The following is a 25,968-nucleotide window of genomic DNA, read 5'->3' on the forward strand; positions in this document are numbered from 1 at the left end:
GAGCCCAATCAAATAAATCCAAAGCCTTATCTACGAAAATTAAATGTAAAACCTAAACCTAGTCTAAACCTAGTCCACAATTATTATATAACCCAAGACATCATAAGAATTAATAAACTAAATTTTCCTTCTTCTTCTTCTCTTCTTCTGTATTTGCATCGAACCATTCCTAAACAAAAGTAAGTTAATAATTCAGAATTTTCTTTACATAACAATATATTTGATATTTTATATTGATTTGCTTCTGCTTTAAAAACATATCGATAATCTCCATCCATTGTTTTATATATGTAATGAATTCAATATTATTTTTTCTTTACTAGGTATCAATGGAAAAATATTTTCCAAAAAAATCTACAGCGACGTCTCACACTGATTTGGAGAATTTGCCTTCAGACCCAGCATACAGGAAAAAAATATTGGAATATCATCCTAATGAAAGAGATGAGGTAAGACGCAAATATTTGATCAAAGGTCCTTACCAACCTCGTGGTCATAAATTTGCTACAACATTAACCTGAGATAAATTGAGACGATTTAATCAAGCATAGTTTGATCTTTATGCTGATTGGTTGGAATATAGTGTGAAGAAAGGCAAGGCATATTGCTTGTTTTGTTACTTGTTTGGAGATTACACCGAAAATAAAGGTGGAAGTGATGAATTTGTGACAAAAGGATTTGATACTTGGAAAAATCCAAAAAGATTGAGTGATCATGTAGGATCAGTGAATAGTTTTCACAATAATGCGTTGAAGATGGCTGACAATTTGATGAGACAAGGTCAATTAATTGCTTATGCTTTTTATAAGCAAGATGATGCAGTAAAAAATGAATATAGGATCAGATTGAATGCTTCAATTAATGCGTGTAGATATTTAGTATGACAAGGATTACCTTTTCGAGGTCACGATGAGTCGGTTGAATCAGCTAATATGGGAAACTTCATAGAGCTTGTGAAATATACTGCAGAACAAAATGAGCTTGTAAGTAAGGTTGTACTGGAGAATGCTCCAAAAAATAATCAGATGGTGTTTCACAAAATTCAGACAGATATAGTGCACTACTTTAGAGAGGAAGTTATCGAATCTGTTATTCAAGAAGTTCATCATGATGTTTTTTGCTCGTTGGTGGATGAGTCTGCAGATGTTTCTACTAAAGAGCAAGTAACAGTGGTTTTTCTTTTTGTTGATAAAGATGGGATAGTTAAAGAAATATTTATCAGTGTTATTTATGTTCCAGAAACATCTTCTGCAACTCTGAAATGTGCTATTGATTCATTGTTTGCAAAGCGTGGATTGAGAATGAAAAAGTTAAGAGGACAAGGCTACGATGGAGCTAGTAACATGAAAGGTGAATTTAATGGGTTGAGATATCTGACTTTAAGAGAAAATAGTTCAGCGTACTATGTCCATTGTTTTGCCCATCAGCTTCAGTTGGTTGTCGTGGCAGTTGCTAAAAAGCATTTTGAAGTTGGTGATTTCTTTGATATGATTTCTGTCTTGTTAAATGTGGTTGGTGCCTCTTGTAAGAGAAAATATATGGTTCGAGAAGACCAACGAAAGATAATCGAAGAAGGAATCAGTCGAGGTGAAATTAAGACAGGAAAAGGACTGAACCAAGAGCTTTCATTTCAAAGACCAAGTAATACTCGTTAGGGTTCTCACTACAACACTTTGTTACGATTGGTTGATTTTTTCCCTTCTATCATTAAAGTGCTTGAGTATGTTGAAAGCGAAGGGACTGATGGTATCAAAAGACGTCAGGCTAATGGTCTCCTTAAATACTTTCACACCTTTGACTTTGTATTCTACTTACAGTTGATGTTACTTCTTCTTGGTCTCACGAATAGTTTATTAGTGGCTCCACAAAGAAAAGATCAAGACATTTTGAATGCTATGTCTCTAGTGAAATCCACCAAGCAGCAATTGTATAACCTCCGGGAAAATAGATGGAATTCTGTGTTTGAAAAAGTGAATTCTTTTTGTGAGAATAATAAAACTGAGTTGATCATCATGGAAGAAGAATTTGTAGATCCAAAGAAGCCAAGACGGAGAAGCAACATAACAAACTTGCATCATTATCAGGTCGAATGTTCTTATTCTGATTGGATATGCAAATTCAAGAGTTTAATGATCGTTTTGACGAGGTAAATACTGAATTGCTTGGTTGCACTGCATCTTTGAGCCCTAATGATTCATTTCATGAGTTTGATCAGTCAAAACTTATGAGATTATCTAAGTTTTATCCAGAAGATTTTAGTTCCATGGAGAGAATATCTCTTGAGTATCAACTTGATATTTACATCGACAATATTCGTGAAGATAAAAGATCTGCTAATTTGGAGGATCTTGGAGATCTTGCACGTGTGATGATAGAGACAAAAAACATCTGTCACATCCTCTTGTTTATCGACTTTTGAAGTTAGGTTTGACTTTACCTGTTGTCACTGCTGCAGTTGAGAGATGTTTTCTTGCGATGAAGATTGTGAAGACTAACTTACGAAACCGAATGGGTGATCAATTTCTAAACGATTGTATGGTTTGTTTTATCGAAAGAGCACTTGAGTAAAGTAACAAATGAGGTAGTGATAAAAAGATTTCAAGACATGGGGGATCATAGAGTAGTTTTGTAGGAATTCTTGGAAAAACTGTTTTTTTATCTTATGATATTTCTCTAATGTTATTTCTTTGTTCGGTTATAATTTTTTTCAATATTATTATTATTATTATATTTTGGATTCATGTTGAATTATTTTTATGTTGAATAACTATATGCCCCATGTTAAATAAGTTTCTGGATCCGCCTCTGATCCCACATCTGTAGAAATAGAAGTTTTTAATATATAAATCAAATCCAACTTCAACAAGTATAAGGCTTTTTAGGAAAGAACCCAATAATAATCCGTGTGGGCATGAGCTATGAGTCCAAAACGGATAATATCATGCTTTGGCAAACTCATTGACGTCACATGTATATTAGGAAAAATGTCAATTAAATCCTGAACTTGTTGGTCAACGCCATTTAAACCCTGAACTTTGCCTAACGCCATTTAAATCGTGTAGTTTTGTTTGACTATTATTTTAAACATCACATTTTATTAACCAAGCCAATTTACACATATCGTAAAATCATAAACCGGAGCAACTGAACAACATTTAACATCCGTTAAGCCATCCGTTATTTACAGATGGAGTTTTTGTCTGTGAATCAAAATATCAAAAAAATCCCCAAAATCACACAATTAAACTCTAATTTCTAAATCACCCAAATAAACACAATTCTCTCTTTCCAATTCAGAGAAGAGGAACACGTTGCGGTACAAAACGATTCAGAGGCACCACAAGGCGTTCCAGAGGCCGAGACCGGAGATGATGTTGGAACACCGCCGGAAGGCGTTTCAGAGGCTAAGATCAAATACAGAGTTGAAGCTCTACAGCAAGGCCTTTCAGAGGTCGAGAAGAAAAACAACTATAGTTTAAAATCGTGAAGAGAAGAAGGTGAAGAAGAAGAAATTGAGAAATCGATTTTGTGTTTAGAGTTAGTTTTTTTATTTGGGGATTTTTTTTTCTTATACGCACTGTGTAAATTGTCTTGGTTAATAAAATGTGATGTTTAAAATGATAGTCAAACAAAACTACACGATTTAAATGGTCTTAGACAAAGTTCAAGGTTTAAATGGCGTTGACCAACAAGTTCAAGATTTAATTGACATTTTTCCCCATGTATATTACGTGAATAAAGCTCTATACATTGATGTTAAGACTCAGAAAAATTGCATTTACAACTATGCGATACAATTAAGTCAAAATATATTAACTATTGTAAAAACTTTCTCTGAGATAAATGGTTATGGATGGGTTACGAAACTGATTCATTCGCTTCTATCATGGGTTATTACATGATATCTAGCAAATATCATTGTGATAATTTCTATGTTGTATATTGTTTAGTAAAATAAATATGAATATTTATTTTGATAAACACACTCTAGCTTTCCTAAACTTTTATGTTTGTGTGTTCTTAACCAAAGCAAAATAAAATCCAAATTCAGAAAATTGTATAAAAGTATACTCACATATATCATTGGAAACATACATATTTCCACATCAAAACTATGGCATAGTAGACCCTACTACATAAACTTGACCATAAGTGTAGTACTTAACTAATACTATAAATCTCTTAAGTCATTAAGAAACTTTCAGAGTCAATGTAACTGATTAAATATCTTAGTTCCATCACTAAATTAATAAAAATCCAAGTTAGAAAATTTGTTGAAATTACATATAATAGATATTAAAATGAAAGTCTACTAGTGATCTATTTAAACAGAGAAGTTAGCACAAAATGAGCTTATCAAGAAAAATATCATTAATAATTAATTTTATTATGGTTTTTATGTTGCTTGGGGGAAGGGAATCACGCGGGGTGAATTGCAAGTCAACTCGGAGATTGTGGTTGGATTTCTTAAGACGGAAATTAGTGATGTTTATCCATTGTTTTTTTTTTTGTGGTGCATTTTTGCCATGTTTATATTTTTCGGAACTGGATAGTTTGTGTTACGCATATTTATTAAAAAACTTTGTTTTTACGAATTTTTAGGTTTTTATATGTTAGATGAGGCTCCAACAGTTGTGGAGTCCATAGTTAGATATGATGTCCGGAGAACTTTGTTTCCACGGCAAATTCGGATACAGTTTAATTTTTTCTTTCATATTGTCCGATAAATTGCATGAAGACCTTTCTTACCTTGTTCACTACCAAATAAAAGAAAATTGTCTGAACCATTCAGTTTCAACTTAACTACCATCGGACTAGGTAAAGAAAACAAACCTTTTGTGCCCAAAAGTCAAGTTGCTTAACCAACGCTTTAGTTAAAGTGAGGGAAGATGAAGTTTGTACTAAAAAACTACGACTTCTTCAAAGTCAAAACGTCAGATGAACAAAGCCGACCCAATCATTACGACTAAACTAAGCTTAGTGAAATATTTAAACATGATTTATACAATTAGTACTCTCCGTCACGATCAAACGTGTTAAGCACTTCACCCAAACATTTAATGTCTATGGACTTCTTCCTTACCTTTGAACATGGAGTTCAAAAGATGATCGTGTAATAACATAACCAAAACCAAAGCTCCTTTCACATGGTGACAATGGGAAAGACTCATGTCTTGTCACTTTATCATGTTGTCTTCCTATGTTTACTTGTTATCCAAGTCACTGGCCAGTATCAGCCTGGAGTCACTGGTCCATATAGTGCCCCAAGACCAAATCAAGTATCCACGGTAATCATTGCGATGCTTTTGTTCACGCTCTTATTCAGCTTGTTAGCTTGTTTCGTTTGCTATAAATACACAAGCACATCTCCTCATGGAACCAGCTCGGATACCGAAGAAGGAGGTGATGGAGAAGTAGCGTGGATAAGAAGGACAAGCCGCGGACTTGACCAGGATGTGATAAAGTCGTTTCCTTCCTTTCTTTATTCACAAGTTAAAGGGCTAAAGATAGGCAAAGGCGGCGTGGAATGCGCGATTTGCTTGAACGAGTTTGAGGACGACGAAACACTTCGTTTGATGCCTCCTTGTAGCCATGCCTTTCATGTAGTTTGCATAGATGTTTGGCTCACTTCTCGCTCCACATGTCCAGTTTGTCGTGCTAGTCTCCCTCCCAAGCCCGGCACTGAACAAAGCTCTTTGTATTCGTCTTTACGCCCACCTGATATGGATCTTGAAACCGGAAACACGCGAAGAAATGTATTGGAATCTCCAGATGTACGGTTGCTAGATAGATTGACATGGAGCAATACTAACACCGGGGCAACCAGACCGCCTCGATCAAGGTCTACAGGGCTATCAAACTGGAGAATAACCGAGATTTTGTTCCCAAGATCCCATTCCACCGGACATTCTCTAGTACCGCGAGGCGAGAACCTTGACAGATTCACATTGCAGCTACCAGAAGAGGTACGGAGACAATTGAGCCACACAAGAACGTTACCACAAGCTAGGAGTTCAAGGCAAGGCTATAGGAGCGGTAGCGTTGGGAGCGATAGGAGAGGTTTTCCCTATGGACGCCGAAATAGTCGACGGAACATTTCACTTTCTTTCTCTTTCTCTTTTCAATCAGCTAAAGGCAGCAAGGAAAAAGAACTTGGAGAAAGTTCATTTGAACGCCATAGGCCAGAGATGGTCTAGTATAAATTTGTTGACTACATCAAGTTTTCTTTTTGACAGCGGATTGGCCTTCTTTTGCAGCGGAACTGGAGTCCTTCAAATCCCTCCAAGATCTTCTCCCGGGATTCCATATCCGCTTTATCCCCCGACTTTCAAACACCCGAGCGGACCATTTGGCCAAAAATGCTCGATCGCGTGACTGTCTGTTCTCCTACATGAGTACCTCGGCTCCTAGTTGGCTCCCCCTAGCGGAGAGCTTCTTTCTGAGCGTACCATAGTTATTTTCTTTCTGGCGACAAAAAAAAAAAAGACTTTATAGCTTCTCTTGCAAATCCATTAGACTCTGAAATATTAACCAATCACATAATCAAAATATATCTTTTAATATTATCAATAAAATAATAAATTATATGTTATGTGTATTAATTTTTACAAGATAAGATATATCGGTTTGGGTTTATAAAGCACAATATAGAGTTTAATGTTTTTTTCCAACTGAACGATGTTATGTTGGATTAAGGTTTATTATATAGATTTTAAAATTATTAGTTTAATAACACTAGATAATTTAAGAATTATGACTGACTAGATAATAGTCAAAAGGTCATGTTTAATTATTAGATAATTAAACTAATTATTTAAACATTAGATTTTTTTATATTAAATTATGACTGAATAACAAAATAGTATATTATATATTTTGTATATATATACCTCTTTAATATTTTTCAAATAACTGCTGTTATTTTGTCTCGTATATGTGATTTCTTTTCAAAAATGGTGGCATGTAGTTAAATGGGCATGTTTCTTATCTTTTTTTTGTCCCCCTACACTATTGCGCCTTAGACTATGTGTAGCGGTGATCGTCAGTGGGACCCGCGTATAGTAAAAAACAAAACAAGAGAGTCGCGATTGTAGAAACGTCCTTGATATTTTTTCGTTTAATTTATTTTCAAAAAAAAATTGTGTGCGACGTCTTCTGCCGACGTTGCTGCACATGCCCTTAAGACGTTTTCCGAATTTTTTTTTGGACAAAATTTATGAAAGTCTTTGACGCTGTGCACAACTAAAACATGTGGAACTTGACCATTCATATTTCATACATGTAATAACGTTGCATCTAACTTGAGTCAGTCAAGCTGTTTTGGATTTATCTTCGTGGAGTGGAATCTATTATTATGTATATACAGAGATGTGCACGAAACCATGTTATTTACCATCACAACTTCCTGTTTTCTTCATTGTTGATAATTCTAGAAAATCAAATGAAAGACTCTTGGCGCTCAACGATGATTATTCCTATAACTCTTTCTTTTATTGTCTTTTACATTTATGCTTCTGAAGATGTGCTTGCTGCTTCTACTAGGGATTTGTGTCGTCCCGAACAAAGGGATGCACTTCTCAAGTTCAGAAACGAGTTTGAGATTGGAAAGCGTAATCCTTATTGTGAGATGTATGGCATTGAATCTCATCGGACGGAATCATGGACGAGTAATAGCGACTGCTGTAGTTGGAAGGGTATTGCGTGCAATGCTAATTCCGGAGAAGTGGCCGAGCTAGACCTTAGTTGCAGTTTTCTCCATGGTCAGTTTCATTCTAATAGTGTTCTTCAAAACATTCATTCCCTAACCACTCTAAACCTTTCATTCAACTCTCTTACTGGCAAAATCCCGTCTTCGATTGGAAATCTTTCTAATCTCACCTCTCTCGACCTTTCTTTTAATTATTTCTCGGGTCAGATTCCAACTTCCTTTGGAAATCTTTTTCATCTCACCTATCTTGACCTTTCGCATAATAATTTCAGTGGCGCGCTTCCTCCCAATATAACTTCACTTTCAAAGTTGAGCATTTTTAAAGCAAGTCACAATACTTTTACTGGAGCTATCCCGTCTTCTCTCTTCACCATTCCTTCTTTGACTTTCATTGGTTTGAATGATAACCAACTCAGTGGCACTCTTGAGTTTGGGAACATATCTCCACCATCTAACCTACAAGATTTACACATTGGTGGCAACATCTTCAAAGGGCCAATCCCAAAATCCATTTCCAAATTAGTCAACCTTTGGACACTTGACCTCTCTCACTTCGACACCCAAGGCCCGGTTGACTTTAGTATTTTCTCGCATCTCAAGTCACTCCAAGTTCTTGACCTATCGTATTTGAACACCACCACTACGATTGACTTGTATGATATCTTATCATATTTCAAAAGCCTCTCTCACTTAGATCTCTCAGGCAACCGTGTTTCAACAACAAAGAAAAGTTCATCTTCAAATCCCCCTTCGAAATTGACTACACTAGGCTTTTCAGGCTGCAGTATCACCGAGTTTCCAGAGCTCCTAAGAACCCAACATGAAATGAGGCTTCTAGACATCTCCAGCAACAAAATCAAAGGTCATGTTCCTGGCTGGTTATGGACTCTACCAAAGTTGGAGTACGTGAATCTTTTCAATAACACCTTCACTAGCTTTGAAAGATCAAAGAAGAAACAAGGACTATCCTCTGTTTGGAAACCATCTCTGGTTCACTTGCTTGGCTCCAACAATAACTTCACGGGAAAGATTCCTACTTTCATATGTGAGTTGCGTTCTCTCAAAACTCTCGATTTATCTGAAAATAACTTTAATGGTCTAATCCCTCGTTGTATGGGAAATCTCAAGAGTTCCCTTTCCATTTTAAACCTTGGTAAAAATAATTTGAGTGCAGATCTTCCTGAAAATATCTTTGAAAGTCTAAGGTTGCTTGATGTCAGCCATAACCAACTTGTGGGAAAGCTTCCAAGATCGTTAAGTTTATCTAATCTTGAAGTTTTGCTAGTACAAAACAATAGAATCAACGACACGTTTCCGTTCTGGTTGGGTTCTCTAAAGAAGCTACAAATTCTTATCCTTCGCTTCAATGCATTCCATGGACCAATACATCAAGCCTCATTCCCTCAGTTGCGAATCATCGACATATCACATAATCACTTTGATGGAACTTTGCAATCAGAGTACTTTGTGAAGTGGAGTGCTATGTCATCAAGTGAAAAGTGGAATTCTATGTCATCATTTATGACAAGAAAAGCTTGCTTCAATCTACAGTACACTGTAAAAAAAGGTTATTGCGATGATTCAATGGTTTTGATGAATACAAGTGTAGAGTTGGAGCCAGTGGAACTTACCTTAACAAATTACACAGTAATCGACTTTTCGGGAAACAAATTTGAAGGAGTGATTCCAAAGTCCATCAGTCTAATTGAAGAGCTTGTTGTGCTTAACTTGTCAAACAATGCTTTTACTGGTCACATACCTTCATCAATGGGGAACCTCACAGCTCTCGAGTCTTTTGACATCTCTAACAACAAATTCAGAGGCAAGATTCCTTCTTTTTTATGCGCCTTGCCTTATCTAGTCTACATCAAATTATCTAACAACAACTTTACCGGAAATATTCCGTCGTTGCGTGCTCTAAAAACCCAACCAAGTCTAGACATTTCCAACAACAAAATTGAAGGTCAAGTTCCTGCCTGGTTATGGATGTTACCAGACGTGAATCTTTCCAACAACACTTTTACCAGCTTCGAAAAACCAATGAAACTTGGGCTAGTCTCTGTATGGCAACCATATATAATGAGTAATTTTCTTGGCTCCAAAAACAACTTCACAGGCAAGATTCCTTCTTTCATATGCGCTTTGCATCATCTAAGTATCCTCGATTTATCTAACAATAACTTCAATGGATCAATCCCTCGTTGTATGGGAAATCTCAAGAATACTCTTACAGATCTAAACCTTCGACAGAATAATCTTAGTGGAGGTCTACCAGATAATATATTTGAAAGTCTAAGGTCGCTTGACGTCGGTCATAACCAACTTGTGGGAAAGCTTCCAAGATCTTTGATCCGTTCCACTACTCTTGAAATTTTGAATGTAGAAAGCAACCGTTTAAAAGACATCTTTCCAGTCTGGTTGAGTTCTCTACAAAACCTACAAGTTCTTGTCATTCGCTCCAATGCATTCCATGGCCCAATACATCAAGTTTTGTTCCGTAAGTTGCGAATCATCGACATATCATATAACCACTTCAATGGAACTTTGCCATCAGATTTTTTTTTGAAGTGGAGTGCTATGTCATCACTTGGGACAGAGGAAGATACGGCGAGTGTAAACTACATGGGATCAGGCAATTACTACCAACATTCACTGTTTTTGATGAATAAAGGTGTAAGGATGGAGCTGGTACGTATCTTAAAAATCTTCACAGCAATCGATTTTTCAGGAAACAAATTCGAAGGAGAGATTCCAAAGTCCATCGGTGTAATGAAAGAGCTTCATGTGCTTAACTTGTCAAACAATGCTTTCACTGGCCGCATACCTTCATCAATGGGGAACCTCACAGCTCTCGAGTCTTTGGACGTTTCCCAAAACAAGCTTTCAGGAGAAATTCCACAAGAGCTAGGGAAACTCTCGTTCCTTGCGTACATGAACTTCTCTCATAACAAGCTTGTAGGTCTACTACCAGGAGGAAATCAGTTTCAAACGCAGAATTGCTCTTCCTTTGAAGATAACCTAGGACTTTTTGGCTCTTCTCTTGACGAAATTTGCAGAGATATTCACACGCAAGCATCACAACAAAAGTCCGAAACCTCGGAATCAGAGATAGAAGACAAAGTGGTGATTAGTTGGATAACAGCTACAATAGGATTCATACCTGGTATTTTCTTTGGATTTACGATTGGATACATATTGGTTTCCTACAAACCAAAGTGGTTCATGAACCCGTTCGGCTGAAACAATCTTATACGGAGAAGCAGTACAACTCACTAAACAGGTAATACTATGACTTTTGAACAAATTTGTTAGCAAACATTATAATAAATTAGGTTGATAATTTTTTTTTAAAATAGGTCTGTAATTTTAAAACTGTTAAAAGATATATATGTTTGGACTTAACATGGAAGCTTTCTCAGTTTCTCCAATGTTTTGGTGCTTTCAGGGAGTCCAAGATAGCAACAAGAATGGTTTGATACAACTCCATTATTCAACAAGTTTCGTTTTTTGTTTTCTTATTGTATTTTCGTGCAATATTTTAATTTTCTAAAATAAATACAAAAGTGGTTTTTAGTGGCACACAAGTCCTTAGATATTTCATATCCAACTAGTATTTCTATTTTTGTTTGCTGTGGTTTAGTCCGAGCCTGTTTTTAAGACACATAATAAAACTAGAACTAGTAACAAAACAACCAACAGTGAGACCACAAAGTCATATTGGTAAATGAACATTGTTTTGAAAGAAAAAGAAATTTGATTATTAAAAAAATGTTTAGGTTTTAGAAGTTATAGAAAATGTCTAAGAATAAAATCAAACCCAATTCCAGTTACATGACAATATAAAAGAATTAGATCCAAAACAATTATAATTCTTGAAATTTCCTATACAGTATAAGCTACTTTAAAAGTGGAATTAGTGTTAGTCCCTCAGTTTTCTAAACAAATTAGCTTTTAAGATGATTTCTTGTTTTATTATTTAAACTAGAGCTTTCTTAGATTTTAATGTATTTTTAATAATTAAAATCAGTAAACTGTAAATTGTACTAAAAATTAAGTATTTAATTTATTGAAGTACTATTGGTTTAGATAGCTAGTTTTTAAACAAATATATTATATAATATAATTAAGGACAATTCTTAAAAATAATTTTAGGGCAGTGATTCATTTCCACCCAGTTACCTGATCCAAACCAAAAAATAACTAATCTTGTGTTATGGATCTGATCCAATAAGAGATTCAATTTATAACGTCGTAACTTCATATTATGTGGCTATAGCGTCGTAGCTTACATAATTTGTGTTTTTTTTTTTACTAAATCGCTTTATAACCATGAATATTAAGGCGCAGCCGCGAACATGAAAGTGGTTATACAACACAAATAGAAATTCAACAGCCAAGAACCATATGCTAGCTTAATTTTACTTTCAGCAAAAACCATAACTTGTTCATCCAAGTGAGTTAGAGACTTTTCTTGTATTCTTTGAGCCGTTCTTGATTAATAAGAAATCCATTTTGTTCATTCTAAACACACTTTTATTTTCTGGTTAAACTTAGATGTGTAAGTTTTGCTCACACAAATACCTCAAGAAGACTTTTGTGATATCTAGAATCCATAAATTTGCGTATTTCTAGAAGCTGAGCCTACTTTTGTGTTATCAATTGTGAAGGTGGTTGTGTACAATACTAAGGTACTTTCTAGAAGCTGAGCCTACTTTTGTGTTATCCTTCAACAAAATATGAAATCATCAAGGTACTCTTTAGTATTTCAAGAAGCTTTGCCAAATGTGAACTCGTAGTCATTCTCCTAAAGAACATAGTGTGATTTTGGATAAAAGACCGACTATGGAGAACGTAAAGGAGTCTGATGTACACTTTAAAAATGGTCCTTGTTAATGCTTTTCAAGTCACTTGATACTAATGCAATCTCAGAGTTTCTCTCTTACATTTATTCAAAAAAATGAATCTACCAATCAAACAAACTCTAACTCATATGTGTAAAGAAGTAAGTAGACGAGAGCAAGCATCACGACTTGCTTCATTCAAAAGATCCCTAAACAGCATATGAACTGTAGGCTTATCCGGGAGCACCAATACCGTTGACGACGTTACAAAGAGAGACTTCCAAAAGTAAAGAACTCGAGACTCAATAGCTTCTCTCGAAAACCCATTCGCCTCTATAACATCCTTGACAGATCTCAAATTCTCCTCTAGCTTCTTAACCTCTTGGTTATAGTCTTTAAAAGCAGATTGTTTCACTAGACAACCACCTTCAAGAACCGAGACAATTGTAACAAGAACTCTCACTCCATAAGCAAAATAATAAGCACAAGCTTTCAAATGTTCCCATTGAATTGATTGGCCAGCATCTTTATAGACTCCTTTCTTAGGTTTGATGTAGAAGACAAACACATGTTGTATAACACGAAACACTCTTCCTAAGACAGGACCTTGAAATTTTCTTTTCCCTTCTTTGTTCTTGAATAGCCAAAAACAGAAGAGTAGAATAGAACGTATGTCATCAGATAATAAGAACATTGCTTCGGCGACAAGGAACGAGAGCTCTATTCCGAGTCGTCTAGCTTCTTCTTTTTGCTTCTCCATCTCCTTTTCCTTCTCCTTAGTCGTCCTAGACAATTTGATATTTTCACTTTTGTAATCTGAGTAAGGAAACATAGAGGGAGTAAATGAGAAATCACTGACCTTATAGTGTAAGGACAATATCTAAACTGTGGCAGTCTCTTGTTGTGTCGGAGAACACGAACATGGTCAGTCATGGACATTGATTCCATTTGTTTTGAGATGGTTGAGATGTCTGATGAACTCATCAAGGAAGGATCCATATGTAACTTTTGTTGGCTTTTCATATGCATAAGGAAACAATTCATAGAAAATTAAAAAAAAAATGAAAATTATCTTAATTTATCAATATGGTAACAGAGAAAAGAACCCTAGATCTTCACTCTAGCCTTAAATCGAACCCAAATTTACAAACAGAAATTGAAAATATTACGCAAGAAGAAGAAATTAAACCACTCACCTCATCGTTGTAACCTAAGCTACATAAACAAAAAGCTTATGGATTTGATTTTTTTTTTGTTCCTGTTTTGACGATTAAGAAAGATGTGGCATAGGAATCGAAAGGAAACAGTTATGTATCTATTAGTTTTCTATATTATTTTTTAAATATAATTTTACATATTTAAAATTAAAATAAAACTTGTATGAGAAATTGTCTACAATACCACACTTTTATTTCTTTCCCCCAAAGTTACAACGATTTGTTTTTTTTTTTCCTAAAACTACTACAAAAGTTTTAGTTTTCCAAATATACGAAAAAATACTTTTAAAAGGTTTAGAATTTACTTTGTGAATTTTGTAAACAATTTTCCGTCCAGTTGGCTCTTATGAGCTAATTTAATGATATCGAAAAGGTGTAGACATTTCTTGAAGATGGTATTGTAAACCTTAATACCTTTGCACCCAAGAATTGATAAATGGAGAAACACAAAATCTCCATAGCTTATTTGCTCCAATGCTTTAGAGTTTAGACAAAGTTTTTTTTGTTTGTTTTGTTTCTGATGCAAATTTCTTCAAGATACCAGAAAATAGGATGATGGTAACTTGGAAGCTACGGGTAAATCATAGTGAGAAAGAAGAAAAATATATACCTGCAGAAACCATCAATATTGCAATAATCTCATTCCAATTGTTATATATTTTTACAATTCACAAACAAATAAAAGTAATACCTAAGAACACAACTACACAATTGAAACTTCACTCATTGAAAAAAAAACCTTGATTTGATCCAATCTACAAGCTAGCTGATTCGATCTTCGTCTTCGTTGTAGTTGAATGGTAATGGAACTGATTTGAACGCTCTGAACTTTCCAACATTGTTCAAATGTTCATTCTCCAACCTATGCTCATAAATCCAACAAAACAAGAAAAAAAATTAGAAAAATGAGTTTTGAGAACCATTTAGTAATAGTTTCTTGGTTAAGAAGTTACCTAAAGAAATTCCAAATACCGCGTCGTATGATCTCAAGAATAGCAATAAGAGCAATCATTGTTTCTCTATGTAAGAACGAGATATTGAAATCTAGCACAGTCTGCACCCAGGCCAACCTCAACACAACGTTTAAGACCTACAAAGACAGAACCAAAATTATAAAACATATCCAAAACCATAGTTTATAGTACTGTTTTATCAAATTTTCTTAATTCTCACCATTGCAATGTAGTAGACAGATTTGTGAGGAACAAGAAGCTTCTCTCTCAACAAATTTTCAGACGGTTTATGAAGCAATCCCCAATCATAAACAATGTCCCAATATGTTCCATAAAGTGTTGCCAAGACCGAGAAGACCCATGTAGCTAGTCTCCAGGCATTTCCTCTGTTAAAGCTATAAGCTGTTTTTAAACATACAGCTACAATGGTCAATAAGTACTTGAGAGCATTGAAGCCTTGGCTTATATCTTTCTCTTCGATTAATCTTCGAGCACATTGAAGGAAACGTGACCAGTAAGGTATCACAGCGACGATAAAGTAGAATGTGCTGTATACATTGCTTGATTTGCAAGTGTTTCTCCTCTGTTTGAAGTCTCCCCACCCATAGTAACATATGTAAAACTCTAGACTCCTCAGTGCTTGAACCTGAAAAAAGACGGTTGAATAATGAGTTTACACATTTTGAAAACTTAAGCATGAACGTTAGAAGAATGTTATGACTTATGAGATTAAACACAAACCTGACTTGTTAATTGGTCTGCTAAGAAAAAGTCTGGAAGATTAACCTGAAATTTTATGAGAACATATTGAGAGATTTATCGATGTTTTTAATTAGCAAAAGCAGATGATGTGCTTGAGTTTAATACCTTGTAGAGCGGCGCAGCGATGCAACGGAATAGAACCACGAGGAAGAAGAAGCGGCTTGACCGATAAAAAATGTTGAAGGGACATATAGAAATAGCTATCACTATCTGAAATACATTGTACATATAAGAAATGTGTTACTACATTAATAACATATGGATTTGAGATTCTAGTAGTTGTAATGATACAAGAAAAAAAATACTTACACCGACAACAAAAACAGGGACAAGTTCAGTGAAGGTTTTGTAGTCATTAGTATTAGGATCCATCTCCATATCAAGGTTTACTAGAACAGCGCAAAGAGCAAGTGTCCCGAGGCCAAAGCTTAGAAGCAGGACATGTCTGTAACCAAGCTCTGTCCCTTCTTTGAATTCAAATATAAACGGGTAATTTACTCGATATCGCTTCCAAAAGTATATGTTTGAAGCATACATGATCATATGCAGAACCACAAATGCAAATAGACTGAAAAAATAAGGTTTGAGAAACATTCTTGTCAGCGAGAAAACAATGGTTTAATTAGAGAGCAATCTTATATATGTTTTTGGTTGGAACCTGTATAGAGGGAACATTGTCTCCATGTAGAGTTTATGTCCGGCCGCACCCATTATATTCCGAGCATGGACAAACATGCCAAGAGCAATCAACAGAGAGACTGTGCAACCGACGAAAAAGCCTGTGAAAGAATAACATAGTGTAGGGATTTGGACTTAAGTGCTTATAAACTACTACTTAGAGACTCGATTCGATTAGGGATAGATTTTTTAGTTACCAGTGGAAAACGTCGTTCGATGTTTTTCTTTCGTCACTTTTGGTCTTAAGAGATTCATTCCTTTGCTTCGATTCGAACTGGCGAAATGCTCGACGAAAATAGACTCAACTCTCAACATAAGCTTGTTGATCTGTTAAAATAGTAATCAAAGGTTTGATTTTAAGTTTGTAGTTTTATTGAAACAAAATAATAAAAGTTTGTGTTGAGATATTGAATTAACCTCATCAGAGCTAGTGAGGTAGGACTTATCTACCATCTCCATGTATAGCTTTGCTGCATTTCTTGAAGCAATCTGATTGAGAATAAATAACAAAAACATATTAATATAAGTCTCAAGAAACATATATTGTTTTTTATTAATCCAAGTATATTACCTTATCATACTTCTTCATGATCTTGGAAATGGCTAAAGTGTTCAAGAAGCTGAATAAATCAAGAACAGAGCATAGAGTTAAATCAAACAATCTTTTTCAAACTTGTTATTGTACTTAAGATTCAAGAACACACCTGTAGTTCTTGAGATGTCGAAGCTTGCGATAAAAATCGATGAAGACATTCTTAAGCCGTTCTTCAATTTTCTTGAGATTCTCTCTTGTGAATTTGAGCTCTTCATGGTTAGAGAGCTTGAGGACGTTTCTAATTGTGCACAGAGGAGTTTCTTGATTCTTGTTTAATCTAATACGGTCAAGAACACTTAACTCCTTTAGTACACTTGAATCTCCACCGTTGGATCCATTGTCTTCTACTTTGATTTCTGTCTCTTCAGCTAATGTCTTCCCTTCTAATAAGTCAAACACACACAAAGACAAAATCAATTCAAACTGTTAGCTCTCTTTCAGACTAAACCAGTTACCAATAACAAAACAATCTCTGAAAACTCACTCTGTTCCTTAGCATCCAAGGCATTGATATCGACCGATACAGTTTCAGAACAGCTCCATAAACAAGAAGTTTGGTTGATTTTGATCCTGAAAGCAATCAGAGCATCCATTTGTCTATTCAAAACCACTGCCTCCTTCACCAACTCTTCCACTTTAGACTTGTAAAAATGGTTCACTTTATCGAACTCAAGATCTAGGGTTTTGAAGAACACAAGCTCTGACTCTCTCCCTGCTTCTGCCACTTTCAAGATCGTCGTCTCGTACTTCTCAAACCCGTCATCTCCAATCGTTTGGTGAACTAGAATATCCTGGTTTTCGATATCCCGAGACGAGAAGTTGCGGCTGTACCGCTTTGTCATGCCACTGAAGCTTCGGCGAGCGGGTACCTTGGGTTTCAAGTCACCTTGTTGTCTCTCTGATCTTTTCTTCGATGTTTGGATTTCTCGAAGGATGGTTTTGAGACAAGCATAGTCCATGTAAGCTTGTTGCCATTCTGGAATCATCTGTGAAACATACTCTTTCCCAAACTTCATCTTTGGTTTCTTCTTTTGAATTTTCTTTAGAATTCAAGAATCTACACTAAAAACTTTAAAGCCTATCTTTTATTTTTCTATGAATTTGTTGCCAATCATGAATATATGTTTTTATATATAAAAACAGTATATAGATAGATTTGCGAGTGGATTTAGTTTGAACAATAGAAAAATCAAAAGAGTTGAATTAAAATTGAAAAAGACACTTTGGTGTGGCTGGCTCTTGGCTGGACAACTTGTTTTGTTTTTTGTTCTTTCTTATTCTTTTTTTTTTTTCATTGGATGAACATGTTATTTGTTCCCCATTGAAAATAACAAAGTTGGTAAGGACAGATTGTTCCAAGAAAGAAGATATTAGTTCCAGAGTAACGACGAAAAATCAATAATTGTTTGATGAAGCATGCACATAGAGTATTGAGAATTTTTTGATAAATACCCTTTTTTGGTGTGCCCAATTTAAAACTACATATTTTACCTATTTTTAAAAATATTTATTTTTATATATAAAAAGTTATAGAGTTTTATATGGTTTATAAGATATTTTTAGATTATAAGTACTATTGGAATATTCGATTCAAATAATTTATAAGGTGTTAAAGGTTTTAAATCGTTTTTATAAGACTTTTAAAAGGTTTACAAAGTATTTAAAAGGTTTTCATAAGGTATTTAGAAAATATATACAAACATTTACACTCACATAAAGATAATATATGTATATATTAATAAAGTTACACACATATATGGATAAATTTTAACATTTAGGTGGTTTTTGATAAAGTTTTTAAAAATAGGTATATTTGCAAAGTGGTATTTGAAAATTGGTGTTTTTGAAATGTCCCTTAGAGCACAGTATTACTCAAATTTAATTAGAGAGTGGTTGGTTATCAGAAAATAATTATAGAGTGGTTAGTCTGGTAATATGAAACCATCAATATATGTACAAATGATAAAACTCCAAGAAAACATATAGACAATTCGCTATTATTTGTTATGTGGATTAGTGTTGGGCGTTCGGGTATTCGGTTAGGTTCTAGCTAGTTCGGCCCTATTAGATTTTGGTGCTTTCGGTTGCTTTAAAAAAAATATTCAGATAGTAATTTATGGTATTGTGGTAGTTTTAAAACACATATGTTGTGAAATATTTAAGATATTGAGATACTAAAACACCTGAATAACTAAAAAAATTTAGGAATTGGCTAATTCGGATATTAGTTCTTTTGATGCGGTTCCAATTGGATTATTCAGGTATATTTGGTTATTCGGTTATCCATATTATTTTTTATTATTCGATCTCAAATTAACTAATATTATTGAATATATTATTTCCAATATTTTGGAAACTCCAGTATTTTGTATTTAGGCCAGTTTCGTTTCAATTCCTTTTTTTCTTCTGGTTTTGATACTTTTTTAGGTTGATTATATTGTCTACGACTGATGTGGATGATACACTCACTATGGATATGATGATATAATAGTGGACCATCTATTAGTTAAGGTGAACGATACATTCTTTAAAATTGGACCATTTTGTTGTATAAGTTTTAAGAGTTCGAGTTTTAAATCATTCGGATATGCGTCCTTTTAATATTTAATGTATAATGTTTATAAAAAAAACGAAAAAAATAAAATATTCCAAGCATACATTATGTGTCGGTGTAGATGTACATAATGGATCTAACTACTACTCTATGATACCAAACATCAAATCTATATTTTTCTTTGTAACACATCAAATGTTAATACCACTTTTTTGGTCGAACAAATGGTTATACTAACAATGAAGTTCATTTTCAGAATATATATTTATATATTCTTGAGTGTTTTGAAAAACCAGTGTATTCGCCGAAAAAATCACTCTTGTGAGTATTTTATAAAATATTATTAATTTACAGTATATGCACTATATATTTTAATATTTTTAGTGAAAAAATTTTTTTATTAAAAATAATTTTAAGGGTATAAATGTGATCAAAAATATTAAATAAAGTAAAGTCAAAATTGTTTAAATAAGTATTTAATTTTATATAAATATTAAATCAATTAATATTAAATCATTATATTGTCTCTTTCATATTTCTTTATTATATAAAAAAATTGAATCACAAAAATAGTTTTTTTTCTTAGAAACTATACCAACTAATATCATTAAAACTATTTAAAAGTTCATCTAAATAAAACCTATATGTGTGACTAAAATTAAAATATGATAAATTTATTTTGTTAAGTACTTGTTTTAGAAAATAGAATTGAATAATATAAAATACTATCTCAGTTGATTTTTTTTTTCTTTGTAAAATTCAACGTTTGATAGGTTTGTACGATGCCGTACATGGCTGACTTTATCTACGTACGCGTCAAATAATTCTTCGTTATTAAATTTTCTCGTTATTAGGAAGTTTCGAAGCACCATCGTCTACGCTAATTACTACAATTGAATAAGGTGCACATTGATTAATTTGTGAATAATTTATTTACGTTTATAATTGAAATTCAACACGGTTTTGATTATGTTTTGGCCAGCATATATTATACGTTTTTATATATTTACGATGTAAGTTTTATGGTCTCAAGAATCAAGATTCTCCAAACGCTTAGGTATGGTTGATGCATGTGACTATATACTATACCACTACACTGCCATCTAGCTCCCAAGCTAAAGAGAGATATTAATTGTATTGTTGAGGGCAGAACCTTTGACCATTTTCATGCAGGCCTAACCTTAGGTATTAGTCTTGGGAATATTACCCAAACCGCAAATACCAAACCGAACGTAGATTTTTGGTTTTTGGTTTGGTTTCGGTAAAGAGAAGAAAACAGATTTGAAGGAATTATAATATGGAGTTACCAGTTCGGATTGGTTCGGTTAACCCTAACAGATCGGTTCCCCAAATTTAGTCGAATTACCAGCATTATCCGAAGTTGACCAAATTAACCGACCAAATATAACTGAATTAACCATACGTATTACCCGAAAATAACTTAATTTACTCCAGTTAACTGAAATAATTGACACAATTTAACTAAACTAACGAAAAATACAAAATAACTTAACTTCAATTAACTGAGATAATTGACACAATTTAACTAAACTAACGAAAAATACAAAATATTTGGTTCGTTTTGGTAAAAAAAAAATTTACCGAAAAAACTCATACCAAAACCAAACCAAACCATTATGTAATTCGATTATTTTCAATAAAATTTCTCAAATTCTTAATTACTCAAGTATCCAAATTATTCGACCCTGCATGAAATCTCAGGCCTAGTAGAAATCAATTCATTAAGGCCTCGTGAAAATAAAGGGGCATGTTCAATTCAAATTTGTTTAAAGAGATAAAAGAAAAAAAAATAGAAAAAGAAAAAAAAAACATATGCTCTCTAATTTAAAATTAAAAAAAAAAACTAATTCCCTTTTTATATAAATATTTCCTTTTCCGTATTAAACTTTCCTTTTTCCTTTTTCCTTTTTCTATATAATATCATTCTTAATCGTCTAAAGAAAAAGCATCCATAACTCTTTCTTACCATTACTTGTCAAAGAAGTTTTCAAGAGATCGAGTAAAATCGTTTCGTTACAATCACGATCTAGGGTTCTTCTGTCACTGCATCTTAGCCCTTCACGATGGATTCTTCAGACATCTCGATCCTCTCGAAACAGATGGAATCAATGTCAATGACTCAGCGCGTTGTCCGATTCCGACAAAACAAGAACTTACAACAGTCTAGGTTTTCTCCTTACACTAAAGAGACTACTATTCTTACCAAGCAGAAAGAAGAAGCTGTGCGACTCGGAGTTGAGTTGTCTCTCTCTGTGGCTGAAGCAATGTTCCTGTTATCTGATGACATACATACTATGTTAGTCTTCTGTCTTTGGCTAGTGAAGTACGCAGGGAACGAAAGTGTTAACGCTCATGTGTTAGGAAGGTTGCTTTGTGTTATTCTATATGTGTTTGAGACATACATCAAACCTAAGAATGGAGTTTATAAACATGGTGGCAAATCAAACCAGTGGGAACTTATCGTAAAGTCTAGAAAGAACTTTACTTTTGGAATCAGAGAATTGTATCGGTTTGTTTCGATACTCAAAAACAGAGATAGCTCTCTTGATGGTGACGTGGTGATCAAGCAATCTGATTTTGAACATTACAAAGAGGAGCTGAAGAAGCTGGAGGAGACGTTAAGGTCTTCCAAAGATGTGGAGGTGAATGGGTTTGCTAGAGAAGCCATAAAGTCTAACATACTTTATTTGTGGAAGTCTCTCTTTGAGACATCACAACCAAAGGTGATAAACCCTTGCAGTAGGATTCGTGAGATGTTTAGGCCTCTCCTTAACCAAGTAAGAGAAGAGGTTTGCTCTAGTCTTATTGCTTCTTTACACATATGAAAAATCAGAGTTTCTTATATAAACTCCCATTTTTGTACCCAATGTGACTTAACTCTTATTCACTTACTGCATTCATATTTTCTGGTGGAGTTAGTTTATTTTAATAGTTTAGAGACAGAGATTATTAATGTGCTTTTAAAATATGGAACAAACAACACGTTAGTGAGCCACGCTTGGTGGCACAAGAAGCCTGACCGTCCGGTTTTGTCACATAAAGGCTTAACCTTAGGAATCATTAAGGCCTCGTGAAAATAAAGTGGCATGGTCCAATGCTGTTTGGTTTAAAGGGGCAACCCTAGCTAAGATACTTTGCCCACTCGGCGACTCTCAATGGAAAGGAACAATTTCTTCTTTGCTTATAATTCCTAATTATAACTAATCACATAGCTCTCTCACTCAAATCGCAATCGCACCCAAAACGGATTACCATTCGGGGCCTTAAGTGTGGTAAGTGTTGGACTCGGCCCACGGATCCTGATTCCCTTATCCACTCCTTCGATCGGCCACTTGACGCGAGTGACTAGCTTCTAGAAGCAACGCCCGGCACAAAAGGATAAAAGACAGGTGGGCTTCGATCCACGGCACATCAAGCGATCGGCCCATTACGAGCGGCCCGCACAAAATCGCTCAGCTGCCTGAGATTAGCGTAAAACCCTCATTAAACACTAAAGTGTCCCATCTCCTATAAAAAGGGGATATTGATGTGACAAGACAGCAAGTTAACTAGGAGTGGGACAGAAAGTACATATCTATGTTCAGCTCGTCTTATATCTCTTGTAAAGCCCATAGGCCTTCGCTCTTTACTTGTAATCTTGACGATCCCTGATCTAATATAAGACTGTCTACCTATTCAGCTCCCTTTTCTAAGTCCTAACTATATTGTGACGATCTATCTATCAACAGCAAGGTAAAGTTGGTAAATTATCGTGGGTTTACTTTTTTGTTGTTTGAGAGTAAAAAAAACTTAATAGTATTCTCACTACTTTAATACTTAAAACCCTAAAATTCCACCAAATTTCGTTATAAATAATATTTCCTTTTCCTTATAAAAGTTTATTTTCCCTTATAAATTTTTTTTCCTTAAAATTTTCCTATTCTTTTCCTATATAATGTCCTCTTTAAATCGTATCCATAACTCCTTCATATTATTACTAGTCAAACAAGTTTTCTAGAGAACACTGCGCACAACAACCTAGGGTTCTTCTCTGAACTCTCTTAATCTCTCTGTTTAAAGGTTCTTAGAACCTTCCACGATGGGTTCTTCACGTAGATATTTCCACTCGAAAAAGATGGAATCAATGCCTCACGGCGTTGTCCGACTCCGACTCCCTATAAAGAAGTTTAGGGTTTCTCCTTACAGTAAAGAGACAAATATTCATACAAATTATGAGAAGCAGAAAGAAGAGGCTGTGAGACTCGGAGTTGAGCTCTCGCTCTTTGTGGCTGAAGCAATGCTCTTATTATCTAATGAAGACATGTTTATGTTTTGTTTTTGGCTAGTGAAGGATACAGTGAACAAAGATGTTTACGGTCCTGTCGTAGGAAGGTTGCTTGGTGTTATTCTATTTGTGTTTGAAAAATATATCAAACCTAAGAATGGAGTTTGTAAAGATGGTGGCAAATCTAGCCAGTGGGAACTGATGGCTAAGTCTGAACAGAACTTTACTTTTGGAGTTAGAGAATTGGATCGGTTCGTTTCGATACTAAGAAACAAAGAAAGCTCTCTTGGTGATGATGGCTTAGTGATCAACCCATCTGATTTTGAACATTACAAACAAGAGCTGAAGAAGCTAGAGGAGACGTTGAGGTCTTCCAAAGATGTTGAGGTGAATGGGGTTGAGAGAGAAACCATAAAGTCTTACATACTTTATTTGTGGAAGTCTCTCTTTGAGACATCACAACCAAAGGTGATAAACCCTTGGGCTAGGATTCTTGAGATGTTTAGGCCTTTCTTTAACCAAGCTAGGGAAGATGTTTGCTCTAGTCTTATTGCTTCTTAAGACATATGAAACTAATAAGAGTTTCTTACATATGATATGTCACTCTTGTATCTATACATTCTTGTTCTTCATTATTATAAACGTGAATGGAAAGTCAACTCTAGCTTCTTCATTTACTGCATTCATATTTTCTGGTTCAATATTTGTTTTCCTTTATGTAATTCTCATCCACTATATCATCTCCATGAATGTCACTTTGTTTAAATTACTTTCGACAAATTTTACCAAGAGCTTTAATTTTTTTTGATATACCTATATATAAAACATTCTTTGCGAATCCTCTAGTTGTAGATTTTTGGTCTTTCTTCCTTTCTTTGTTTTTTTTTGTAACAGCTGTCGCAAATTTGAAAATTGGTATAAATTTTACCTTTTACCAAAAAAAAAGCATTCTTTGACATGTTGAAGACACACATATATGAGTGCTGATAAAAAAAAAAAAAACAAGAACGGCAAAGAGAGGAATGTGGTCTTAACTGAAATAAAAGTCTTTGGGTCTATACAAAGCGTTGCACGTTGAAGTGGCCTCTGCAACAAGTTGAACAAATGTGTGTCTAACGTACAAATCACAATATAAGGGTAAGAAGAATTTTCATATATATGAAACCCAAAAGTCGTATATAGAATATGATGGAATTTTAATCTTCCAAAAAAAATGGTACTTTTTTATCGTTTAATTACAAAAATTTAAGTCGTCTAAGTTGCTACCAAGAGACCTTGTCAATATTCCTGGTGTAAATTTTTTTTTTATCTGATTATAGACTTAGGCCATTATATAAACAAAACAAATATATTTGGAAAAAAATTTGGTAGTACCAATGTTAAAGCGGATAAGTTAGCACGTATAGTCGGTGTTTTAGTGCATCTTGTTTTGTATGTAAACAATATTCTTCCGATTTGAATTATTGAACTATTTTATTAATAATATAAGTTTGTTGACAAAAAAAAATTTGGGAAAAAAAGAAATATTTTTAAATTAGAATCCACCCTATATAATAAAACAAATATATTTGGAAAACAAAAACAAATATATTTTGAGAATCTACTAAACCATCTTCTAAACCTGATCGTACTCCATTTTAGAGGTCTACACTACTATACAACGATGAGGTGAGTGTGCATAGTTCCCATTTTTCCCTAGATTATTTTTCAAACGATTTGGATTTGATATCGATGATTAATTCTAGGGTTCTAATATAAATTCATAGAAACAATATGTATTAAAATATTTAGAAATATATTACGATCTAGCTAGGGTTTAGATTGAAATTAAAGTTACAATCTAAGGTTCGTCTAAACCCTAGCTAGATAGTTGGGATTTTTTTATGACTCTGAATTGTATCTTCACATATATGATCAGTTCATCGATTGGGTAAGCCCTATAACTTGTCTTTTTATTTACTCTATGTTAATTGTCAAACTCAATTATATGAAATTAGCCAAGTTCAACATCTCTTGAAACAACAATCATGAGTCAAATGACAAGGTGATAATGACAAGGCGTCAAGGGTGAGTAAAACAAATTTGGTCTACTTGCACACAACAAACCATGTTGTTTTTAAGGACTATTATTAAGGAGAAAGTGGTTATGATACGTCTTCAAAATCGATTCACACTCCAATATATCTATTATATGAGAACTAATAGAAATGCAAAAAATTATATCTATGCCAGTCTATAATATTGCTTTTATACAAGATGAAGTTATTAAATGCATATATACGGTGAGCTATTTAATCTGACAATTAATAACAGTTTGTGAGGGTTACGGGATTGAAGGCTTTTGAAATATAAGGTTGTAACACCTACTATTTAGC

General features: G+C 34.2%; 6 protein-coding genes and 1 pseudogene across 7 annotated transcripts; 5 read left to right on the top strand and 2 right to left on the bottom strand.

The window, feature by feature from the left end:
- The first annotated feature begins 444 nt into the window (after positions 1-444).
- LOC17898443 lies at positions 445-2,602 on the top strand (annotated as a pseudogene).
- Positions 2,603-5,147: 2,545 nt separating this feature from the next.
- Positions 5,148-6,469, top strand: LOC17897503 (RING-H2 finger protein ATL34). Its single transcript, XM_023777073.1, has 2 exons — positions 5,148-6,060; positions 6,130-6,469. Exons 1-2 carry the CDS (start codon positions 5,148-5,150, stop codon positions 6,195-6,197), a joined length of 981 nt encoding a protein of 326 aa, XP_023632841.1. The 3' UTR covers positions 6,198-6,469.
- A 972-nt stretch (positions 6,470-7,441) lies between these two features.
- On the top strand, positions 7,442-11,232 carry LOC17897476 (receptor-like protein 12). Its single transcript, XM_023776910.1, has 3 exons — positions 7,442-8,861; positions 9,942-10,988; positions 11,154-11,232. The coding sequence occupies exons 1-2, from the start codon at positions 7,442-7,444 to the stop codon at positions 10,946-10,948; spliced, it is 2,427 nt and encodes an 808-aa protein (XP_023632678.1). The 3' UTR covers positions 10,949-10,988; positions 11,154-11,232.
- Positions 11,233-12,694: 1,462 nt separating this feature from the next.
- LOC17899129 lies at positions 12,695-13,488 on the bottom strand. Its single transcript, XM_023788663.1, has 3 exons — positions 13,405-13,488; positions 13,219-13,321; positions 12,695-13,137 (listed from the first exon to the last, which is right to left on the bottom strand). Exons 1-3 carry the CDS (start codon positions 13,486-13,488, stop codon positions 12,695-12,697), a joined length of 630 nt encoding a protein of 209 aa, XP_023644431.1.
- Positions 13,489-14,377: 889 nt separating this feature from the next.
- LOC17897300 (phosphate transporter PHO1 homolog 8) lies at positions 14,378-17,854 on the bottom strand. Its single transcript, XM_006305788.2, has 12 exons — positions 17,239-17,854; positions 16,864-17,137; positions 16,731-16,779; positions 16,577-16,648; positions 16,357-16,486; positions 16,140-16,260; positions 15,791-16,049; positions 15,587-15,691; positions 15,461-15,505; positions 14,940-15,365; positions 14,720-14,856; positions 14,378-14,628 (listed from the first exon to the last, which is right to left on the bottom strand). The coding sequence occupies exons 1-12, from the start codon at positions 17,768-17,770 to the stop codon at positions 14,529-14,531; spliced, it is 2,250 nt and encodes a 749-aa protein (XP_006305850.1). The 5' UTR covers positions 17,771-17,854; the 3' UTR covers positions 14,378-14,528.
- A 3,574-nt stretch (positions 17,855-21,428) lies between these two features.
- LOC17899873 lies at positions 21,429-22,154 on the top strand. 2 transcript variants are annotated; one of them, XM_023777270.1, is made up of 2 exons: positions 21,429-21,694; positions 21,827-22,154. In XM_023777270.1, the coding sequence occupies exons 1-2, from the start codon at positions 21,429-21,431 to the stop codon at positions 22,152-22,154; spliced, it is 594 nt and encodes a 197-aa protein (XP_023633038.1). The 2 variants fall into 2 exon arrangements, with proteins under 2 accessions (XP_023633038.1, XP_023633037.1); XM_023777269.1 differs by having other exon boundaries at positions 21,438-21,612; positions 21,709-22,154.
- Positions 22,155-23,443: 1,289 nt separating this feature from the next.
- Positions 23,444-24,154, top strand: LOC17900216. Its single transcript, XM_023777283.1, has 2 exons — positions 23,444-23,700; positions 23,833-24,154. The coding sequence occupies exons 1-2, from the start codon at positions 23,444-23,446 to the stop codon at positions 24,152-24,154; spliced, it is 579 nt and encodes a 192-aa protein (XP_023633051.1).
- The last annotated feature ends 1,814 nt before the right edge of the window (positions 24,155-25,968 follow it).

The sequence above is a fragment of the Capsella rubella genome, unplaced genomic scaffold, assembly GCF_000375325.1.
Source record: "Capsella rubella cultivar Monte Gargano unplaced genomic scaffold, Caprub1_0 scaffold_1, whole genome shotgun sequence".
Classification (NCBI taxonomy): Eukaryota; Viridiplantae; Streptophyta; class Magnoliopsida; order Brassicales; family Brassicaceae; genus Capsella; species Capsella rubella.

Excerpts from the sequence above, each read along its gene's own strand:
- LOC17899873 (XM_023777269.1), top strand. The coding sequence starts at position 21,438 with ATGTCAATGACTCAGCGCGTTGTCCGATTCCGACAAAACAAGAACTTA. Across the intron at positions 21,613-21,708 it reads AATGTTCCTGTTATCTGATG|TTCTATATGTGTTTGAGACA; the intron begins ACATACATACTA and ends TGCTTTGTGTTA.
- LOC17897503 (XM_023777073.1), top strand. The coding sequence starts at position 5,148 with ATGGTGACAATGGGAAAGACTCATGTCTTGTCACTTTATCATGTTGTC. Across the intron at positions 6,061-6,129 it reads CGTTGGGAGCGATAGGAGAG|CTAAAGGCAGCAAGGAAAAA; the intron begins GTTTTCCCTATG and ends CTTTTCAATCAG.
- LOC17897476 (XM_023776910.1), top strand. The coding sequence starts at position 7,442 with ATGAAAGACTCTTGGCGCTCAACGATGATTATTCCTATAACTCTTTCT. Across the intron at positions 8,862-9,941 it reads CCTTTCCATTTTAAACCTTG|ATCTAAACCTTCGACAGAAT; the intron begins GTAAAAATAATT and ends ATACTCTTACAG.
- LOC17897300 (XM_006305788.2), bottom strand. The coding sequence starts at position 17,770 with ATGAAGTTTGGGAAAGAGTATGTTTCACAGATGATTCCAGAATGGCAA. Across the intron at positions 15,506-15,586 it reads TCGCTGCGCCGCTCTACAAG|GTTAATCTTCCAGACTTTTT; the intron begins GTATTAAACTCA and ends ATAAAATTTCAG. Across the intron at positions 15,366-15,460 it reads CAGACCAATTAACAAGTCAG|GTTCAAGCACTGAGGAGTCT; the intron begins GTTTGTGTTTAA and ends GTCTTTTTTCAG.
- LOC17899129 (XM_023788663.1), bottom strand. The coding sequence starts at position 13,488 with ATGTCCATGACTGACCATGTTCGTGTTCTCCGACACAACAAGAGACTG. Across the intron at positions 13,322-13,404 it reads GTCCTTACACTATAAGGTCA|AAGGAAAAGGAGATGGAGAA; the intron begins GTGATTTCTCAT and ends ACGACTAAGGAG. Across the intron at positions 13,138-13,218 it reads CTTATTATCTGATGACATAC|TGTTTCGTGTTATACAACAT; the intron begins GTTCTATTCTAC and ends TCTTAGGAAGAG.
- LOC17900216 (XM_023777283.1), top strand. The coding sequence starts at position 23,444 with ATGGAATCAATGCCTCACGGCGTTGTCCGACTCCGACTCCCTATAAAG. Across the intron at positions 23,701-23,832 it reads TACGGTCCTGTCGTAGGAAG|AGAATTGGATCGGTTCGTTT; the intron begins GTTGCTTGGTGT and ends TTTTGGAGTTAG.